The 9,066-nt window shown below is 33.7% G+C and overlaps 1 protein-coding gene across 1 annotated transcript; it reads right to left on the minus strand.

Annotated features, from left to right (window-relative positions):
- Positions 1-5,081: 5,081 nt before the first annotated feature.
- On the minus strand, positions 5,082-8,920 carry LOC112016408 (uncharacterized). The gene is made up of 10 exons (XM_065767904.1): positions 8,768-8,920; positions 8,584-8,697; positions 7,865-7,983; positions 7,669-7,756; positions 7,479-7,571; positions 7,288-7,377; positions 6,989-7,108; positions 6,787-6,878; positions 6,452-6,509; positions 5,082-5,351 (listed from the first exon to the last, which is right to left on the minus strand). The coding sequence occupies exons 1-10, from the start codon at positions 8,888-8,890 to the stop codon at positions 5,271-5,273; spliced, it is 978 nt and encodes a 325-aa protein (XP_065623976.1). The 5' UTR covers positions 8,891-8,920; the 3' UTR covers positions 5,082-5,270.
- Positions 8,921-9,066: the final 146 nt, after the last annotated feature.

The following is a 9,066-nucleotide window of genomic DNA, read 5'->3' on the forward strand; positions in this document are numbered from 1 at the left end:
ATATTCTCCATTTATATAAAACAACATTATAATTATGTAATTTAGATTTTTTTATTAAATCATGTGGATGTCCAAAAACCGAGGATGGAGTTGAAGAGTTGCAGTATAATAGTGGGGATGCCGTGGTCCACAGGCCCAAGGAGAAAAGTCATCTCAGGAGAGAAGGGATGAGTCGAAGGACTTTGAGGCGTTCCAAGTAGGAACAAGGATCTGAAGAGAGAGAATCAGTGATCATAGGGAAGCTTTTAGTTTGGAGTAGCTTGTTGCCTCCGCATTAAATGGTGGGCAACAGCTTTATTAGTTTCATTAATGAAGAAGTGACCTGAACAGTGTAAGTCACAGCTAAGCAAAGTCCTTCCACCACCTTCTTCAGGTGTAAAAAGATATAAGTGTCATGAGGGAAAGTTTGTTAGGTAAGGATGGATGGTTGAAATATGATGAAGGGGGAAATATATAAGAGAAAGAGGGTTCACAGAGAGAGGGATTCGGACACAAAGATCAAGAAACGAAAAAGAAAACAAGAAGAGCTCTGAGAGAGGAGAGTAAATAGTAACATTTCTTATGTAACTGTGGCCTCCTCGAGCCAATTTGTATTGAGAAATTAGCCCATCCATTTAATAACATCTTCCTTTTCTTCCTTATTTGAATCCTCGGGCAGAGCTCCCCTCTTGTTGTTTATTTCTCTCTTTTACAAATTCAACGTTTTAGACCATGATTGAACTGTACAACTCATTATTTTAAGTGGGCTTGGGCCGCTAGATTTTTTGGTCCATACAAATTATATATATTTCTAATGCTAAATATATTTTAGGTTCCATTACATAAAACTTATAAAAATAAAAAATACTTTTAAAAAACACATGCACTATTTAACCTACTAATTTTAAATTATATTCTTATAAAATAATTATATTACATTTTCTAAGACATCACTTGAGTTTGCAATTAGTAATATGTAATAGGCCTGTTTTTAGTAATACAAGTGCAATCCATGTAATACAAAAGGACTTAATGGCTGCATATATGATAGTGTCCTTCTCTTTTATAAGCATGGACCACAAGCGTGAGAATCATTCCTATATGTATTCTATGTAGCTGTTGCATAATAAATCACCTCACGAACCATTTTAGAATTTTCGGCCTTGTTAGATGGTTTATCATTGATATTTGATAGAAGACATTGGAAACAGGTTTTCATTTAGGGGCAGTAGACGAGTTGAACTGTGCTGAGTAGTGCATGTTTGAGCTCGGTTCGTCAGTAAAAGTCAAAAGCTCAAGCTTGGCTCAAGCTCGTAACAAGCCTAAAATAATATTTGAGCTTAAGCTCGTGGGAAAGCTAAAATACTTGAGTTTGGCTTGGGTCAAGCTTAAACTCGAGCTTAGGTCAAGCTTTTGAGCCTAAGATCTAACAAAGTTACATTATCAAATGCTTAAATCTTCAAAAATAAAGTTAAAAAAATAGCATATTCATTTTATCATGCTTGTAGTCCCACATATAATTAGATATTGTTCAAATTACAACTTTACACAATTAAATCCATCCATTCATCATTCATTGTCTATAATTTCAACAATTGTTCAAAATATAATTTTTACATCTACGTTAGATGGTGAGGAACTAAAAAAATACTTGTTTGTACTATTATGAATAGGAAAGGACTAACATGTTTCATAATTTTGCATCAAATGATTGATGGGGAAGGACCATATGTGACCTACTTAAATTGAAAAAAAAATGTAACTAAAGTCTAAAATGGTGCTTGGTCAGTTTAGAGTGAAGGAAAAAATTAAGGTAGTGGATAGTGGTCCCATGTTAGCCATGTCATAGTAAGATGTGTTATGGGTAATTATGCTCAACTTGAGTCTTATAGCTCATGAGTTTGTTTACGAACAAATTTTTTTTACTTAAGCTCAGCTTGTTTATTAAACAAGCCTAAAACCAAGGCTCAAACTTACCTTATTTATAAACGAACAAACATGAATGAGCAAATTAATCGAGCCAAGCCCAAGTTTCTTTATGATCTGCTTGATTCATTTACAACCCTAATCATTTGGCTTCTAAATATCAAATCTAAGAAATTGCTCATTAGCCCTTTTTATTGATGGTTGTATCATGTATGGTCCTTTAATCGATTTGAGAGATTCGAGCAGGATTGTGAACAATGTGAATCATTGATTACGCTTCATAGTCTTCTGGACAGTGTAAATGTTGTTTTATATATGTCAAGACTTGAGACTTGTTAAATTAAGCTATTTCTAGAAAATGTTTTAAATTTCGTAAGATTTTTTTAGAAAGAACATAATGTATTTTATATTTAATTATTATATAAGGTTAGATATTTTGTAAATAATGCAATGTGTAGTTGGTATTTTTTTTCTAGTGCTCCTTACAAATGGTTCATCTTTTATATGTCTTGAATGACTTAAAAATGAAGCAGATATAAGTAAATCTATCACTTATATTAGAAAAAAATACAAGATTTTAATAACATAAGAAAAATATAATTTTATAAAGAATCTATCAAAATTACACTAAGAATGTAACATAATTGTCAATGAAGCAACTTATCTTTCTACACAAATCTCTCATCCCAAAGCAGCATCAAACTGGACTGAACGGACTAAAGTGGACCAAAATACTATAAGGATATGACTTAACAAGAACATAGTAACAATAAATGTTATGCTTCAACTTTTAGATATTGGATAGATATCTATATATCCTTCTGTTTTTTAACATCTTTACGAAAATCTTACTAAGGTTTTTCTTTTTTTACAAAAGAGTGCATGTGAAGAGTCTAATCTTTTAAAATTATAGAGTTAAGATTTGATTGTCTCATCTTTTGATTTACCACAAAATTGTAACAGGTTCAATAGCTTATGTGAAGAAAAATAAACTTCATGCAAATTTTAGAGACCAAAACAGTAATTTAATCTAAAATGTGTTTGCTTAAGTAACTCATAACATTCAAATCACTACTTCCCCATGCACAAAATGTATAACATATTTCCTGATTAAAAAAAATAAAAATTGTAACATATCTCGTTATAATCAAAATTGGTTGAGACAATCAAATTCGAGCCTAATGAGGAATGATGGCACTGTGATAAAAGGAAATACACGTTCATTAACATTTTGAACTATGAGTTAAGCAACCAATAGAAAAAGGAAAAGAAAACAGTGAGTTTTTACAAGCTTTTCCTATCAAACAAAAAAGTTGCTTGTCTAACCAAATCAATTGCGCATCAAACTTTGCTAGTGATGTCAAAGTTAAAAACCGTGGCACAATGTGAGAGGCTAGTAGTAGAACACGGAAATGTGGAATGGTATAGTCCCTTCAAAAATCAAGAGTGAAAACCTCAAACCATTTGGGCCGCAAACTCATTCTGATGAGCCCAAGTGCCACATCCTTTAAGAACCGACACCACCATGTGTGGACAAGTGAACCCATGTGAACCAATGACCTTTTTGAAAACACACACTGTATCTAAAGTCTAAAGTCTAAACACAAGTACACTGCATATTGTAACAAAAAACAATCTTGATGGGCAGTAAACAGTACTTCAATGCCACAACCACTTACTACTTCATTTTCTACTACCTACTTGAATCAATCATAGCCTATTAGTAAGTCCTATAAAAGCTCTTGATAATGGCAGCCTCATCTGCAATGCAATCCATCTTGGCAAGCCCTTTGACCCGTGTAGTTTCAAACAGGTCTACAAGGGTAAACCAGTTTCTAATTATTCCCACTAGTTCTGTGCCACATTGCCAAGATATGCTAGCATCCAAGTGCGTTGCATAGCAAAGGTAATGAAATCTATGCATCATGATATTTTTATTCTTATTTTTGTAGAAAATTCAAAGTTTGATGGAAATAATTGAACATTTATATTATTATGATATGCTGAATGATTTCTAAGTAAAGTTCATGACAGTATGATTTTTTGTCTTTGCACTTTGCAAAAAGAGCAACCAGAGTCTGTGAGAACATCCCCTCAACCAACACCCAAGGTAGCTGCTTCATTAAATTTTTTTCACAACTTGCTCAGCAAATTATAACTGGAGCAAAATTACTTTCACATAAATTTATTATCAATCCAAATTTAATTATGCACAACTTAAATTATGTCACCTTGATTTTGTGAAAAACTTTTTTTTTTTTTAAGTTTATTTATTTTTTTACTTTCTGAGTAATACTATAGACACAATTATAACTAGTAACATGACTTGTTCATATGGAAGTAACATAATTCTTACTTGGGTCTACTAAATGATCCTACTTTTATTAAGCACCAAGCACAGCAAGTTATTTCAATAGTTATGAAAAATGTTGTTAACGGTTATGTGTATAACATTAGTTAAGATTAATTTTTTACATGTGTTTCATTATGATTGACAGGTCAGCACAAACTTCTCTGACTTGTTAGCGTTCAGTGGGCCTACACCGGAGAGGATTAACAGCAGGCTAGCAATGATTGGCTTTGTTGCTGCAATAGTAGTGGAGTTATCGAATGGCCAAGATATGTTTGCCCAGATATCCAATGGTGAGATCCCTTGGTTCTTAGGAACTAGCATTGTGCTCATTCTTGCATCTCTAATTCCGTTGTTTAAGGGAATCAGCATGGAGTCCAAGTCAGATGAGTTGATAACCTCAGATGCTGAGATGTGGAATGGGAGGTTTGCCATGTTGAGTTCGGTTGCACTAGCCTTTACTGAGTATGTCAAGAGTGGAACCCTTATTTAGGAATAAGGTTTTTGATGTGCTAACTCGAGCCAACTTGTGTAAATAAATATTTAATTTCCATGTAATTTGGAAAGCAACTCATGTAATCTATTTTAAGTAAATTAGATTTTAATTTTATAAAGGAATAGAAACTTACATGCAAATGAGTCTATCAAAAGTAGTGGTCCTCTCTAAATATGTTTGTCTACTCTCGTCGTTGCTGTATTACATTGTCAAATGACTTTGTCCAACTTGTGCCTCATTAACCATATATCATCACTTAAATATAAAAGGGCAGCCCAAATTAATTACTGAACATGGTAAAGTTGTGGTTTTTCTAGGAAAATTATGGTATACAAATGGAATTGAGCATCGTCTCTTATTCATTACATTGAATATTTCAAGTTTATGTATGGGAAGGACTCTACAGTGTAGCAAACATATGAACAGAAAGAATTAGAAGAATACATTTACTCTTTCATATATTTACATATGCACCAAGAACATGAATCTCTCTAGTTGTAACATTATGCGCTGCACCCATTATGGATCAAGGAGAAGTCCATGCATGTTCAAATCACCATTGTGGTGCTTATGGGTTACCCCTCCATCAGTGTCTTGTTTCTGCAACCAAGAATTGTGTTATTGGAAATTATAATCACTTGATTAGTGAAGGAAATAAACTAGCTTACATTAGAGAAAATAAATACCAGCAACTAGTTAGACATAATGCATTAAATACCAGAAATACCAGACATAATGCATAGCCAATAATTAATGACTAAAAACTGCAAGGTTGGACTAAACTAATTTAACAAGTTTCACAGAAATAACTAATAGCTTGAGGTACATGCTTTGGAGGCAAGTGCCAACTGGTACAAATGCTGCATCAGAAAATAAGAGGGAAAAAAATTCTTTGCACTTATGGTCCGTTTGAATTGAGGGAGAGAGAGGGGGAGTAGAGTAAAGTAGAGTAGAGTAGATTTAGAACAAAATTAACTTATTTTAGCAAACTCTACTCGACTCCCCTCCACTCCCCCTCCTTTCCCCCTCCATCCAAACAAGCCATTATGCTTGAAGCTTCTAATGATATAAGGTTAGGAGATACAGAGCATTTTATCAGATATGACTGGCAAGAAATACATCTTTTGTGGCAGTTTAACGCCCCCATAATGGAAAAGAAGAATAATGAAATGAGTAATAGGCATGATCTCTGGACAAATAATGTTTTAGTATTTTTTCACCTTGAATCGGAAAGATCTGTTTGGTTTTAATACCAGTATTACATGAAATTCACCAGAAATTGAATAGCTTGATTTAAGAAAGGTGCACAACCAAACCACAACTCCATAAACATGTGACTCAACAGCCTCATTCTTATTAATAAGTACTATTTGGACCTCCCTCCCTCCTTCCTTCGGAAGCTTGGAAAGTTCACAATTTCAAGCAAGAGAGGAAAACAAAACCAAAAATACATAATGCGTGAGAAGGAGAAAGTGATTGTTGAAAAGTGGACAGTCAATTTGAGGGCAGGAGTGCAATCAGGGGAGAGAGTGTCCTGCCCATGTCCAAAATTATATTAAGAAGTAACAACTTAACAAAAATATGATATTACATACACACACACATGTATACATTCACCCAACACATAAAAAAGAAAGTATTTTATTAGATTAGCTATGATTGATCAAGCATCTTCTTCATAAAATCTATCACATACTTACTTCTACAGGTGGATCAATTGGAAACAAATTTATGGCTCCTGAATTGAAGCTGAATCCACTGAATAAAGGGGATCAGAAAAAACAAAGAAATCAGTAATACAAATAGGAACTGCATATCACAGACAAATGGAGAAAAAAAAATCATTAAAATAGGCAAGTGACCTTCAATTTATCAGCAATGTGATATGACGTTGGTGATGATTATTCATATAAGGTTAAGAAGCTCAAAACCAACATGATAATTCAGCTAATGCGAATTAGTTGGACATTGGCTTTGGTTGAGTAGAGTTCTATAAAATAATACTTGAGGAGAAAGGGGAATGCAAGAACAATACCATCGGGATAAGACTAGCTGCCACACGTATGGAATAAAGAACTCTTCAGGATGAGACTCTTGTTCATAAGTGAAGCGTAATTGGGTAAACATCTGACAGATCAGAATAGTAGACCGTGAAAACAATGAATATTAATCCTCTAGAGAATATTCACAATGTAAAGTGGACTACTTATTTTATGATTTTTTTCCATTTCTTTTACCTTCAACCCATCACCCCGCCAAGATCGGCAGTTAATAATAATGACTTGTAGTACTTTCTCTACCGACCATTCACCATCCATTCTTTGGGCATCCATGCGACTATTAAAAAAATCTAATACCTACAAAAGACCAAAGAGACCATAGAAGTCAAACACACACAAAACACATAGTATGAATCAGATACATAGAGAATCTTACATATAATTTAGCAGCCACCTAACCTTGCCTATAACAATTTGCAGAATTGCTAAGCAAAAGAAAAAAAAAAAGAATTTATAATAAAGACTCTGGAGCATACAGTATAAATGTTTTCAAGTAGTTCATTGAAGCGTGGATGATTCTTGAATGGCTGAAAGACCTCCTGCCTATGCATTATTGCATATACAACCTGCCCAATTTCATAGATATTCAGAAAACACGAAAGGCGTTAATGAGAAATTAAAGAAAACAATCTGTCACTTAAATCCTTTCTAAACCAAAAGATGATACCTCAGGATTCCGTGGCAAGGCATATGACAGAATTGCATTTAAAATTTCAAGAACAAGTCTCAGGAAGTCGGTGTATATATGCAACTCAGTTGACTGCAACAAAAATAATCTAAATTAGCAAAAAATTGTAAAATATAAAGAGGAATGCCATCCAAATAGCATAAAATTGTGAGTTGTAAGTGTTTCAGACCACATCGTCTGAAAGACTGTTTCCTTCTATTGAGTTGCTTTTGGCTAGTTGCACCTTGTTCTCTCTTAGCTCTGCCAATTTGTTATACCTAAATACAGTGTTACATTAGGGGCAACAAGTACAGGATCATTATACATGAAAATGAAGCAAAAAGAAATATAAGGTTGGAAAAAATAAAATGAACATGGTGACCTACTTGCGTGAGAGCATAAAGAAAAGGCTGACCAGCCTCTGTGATGCATATGCACTTAAACGGTGGACATGAGGTGCCATGTTTGCCAATGTTGCCAAACAAGTTGTGTGGAGATAAACATCCTGTACATTTAAGCATTTAATAAAAATGATAACAGTAAGACTTTGCTAAAAGTAAGTATGTATCCTGCGTATCAACAAAATCTTAATGTAAAATGCTCATAAGAAAATCATCAATGAAAAGCTATTTTTTCAGCTACTTTTGTGAAACATCAAATTGTCAATTAACTGACATATATCAGTGGTTATCTATTTTCGTCTTTACCTTTACATATATCAGTGGTTATTTATTTTCACCTTTACCTTAAAGAAAAGGTAAGTAAAACAAAAAAAAACACACACACACCATTAAGGTACTGAACCCATCAACCCTTATTTTTAGGGGTGGGTGTTTGGTTTAAAGACCATTGACCAATAAAGGTAGGTTGGGTGGAATGGGCTGTTGATATATTACATTTTCACAATAAAGAAATTAAATTTCATTGGAAGATCTGAGGCTTTAAATGGAGGAAATTTTTATAAAAGGAATTTATCATAATTGGCATCATCAATTTTCAAGTTAGATATGCAGCATGCTATAGCACTTTTGCATAAAAATTTCAACAAAGTAACCATAAATGTAGAACATATGCAGAAAATTAAGATGGTTCAATGAAGTCATACCCGTAACTTAGACAGATTATATTGCACAGTCCTTATGAGAATAATGACCATCAGGGAACCAAGAGATGTCTGATGAAGGAGGCGTTCTTTGTACCATGGAACACCAGGCAGTATCTGTCCGCACAATCTATGTCAAATACAATCTTAATGTAAAATTCAAACGGCAAACAGATGTAATTCTTACCATCTTATGAATGCTTGCATTGAAGGAAGAATCCTGGCTTAGTATCAGAAGTATAATCAGCAACATGTAGATTTGATTAGCTGACCTCCTAGGAGCATTATATAAAGCTTCCAAAATGGGCATCAACTGTTAATTTCACAGCAAAAACGCAGATCAGAATTGGGCTGTGGTGCAGCTATGCCACATTGGTAGTTAATATGCACCAGCTTGCTTGATTAAAAACAATTTAAGAAATTAATTGTGCTCAATGATGAGAAAATTACACATATGGTATATCTTAAATTGATGTTTCAAGAAAT

Source organism: Quercus suber, unplaced genomic scaffold, assembly GCF_002906115.3.
Source record: "Quercus suber isolate HL8 unplaced genomic scaffold, Cork oak 2.0 scaffold_859, whole genome shotgun sequence".
In the NCBI taxonomy this organism is placed as follows: Eukaryota; Viridiplantae; Streptophyta; class Magnoliopsida; order Fagales; family Fagaceae; genus Quercus; species Quercus suber.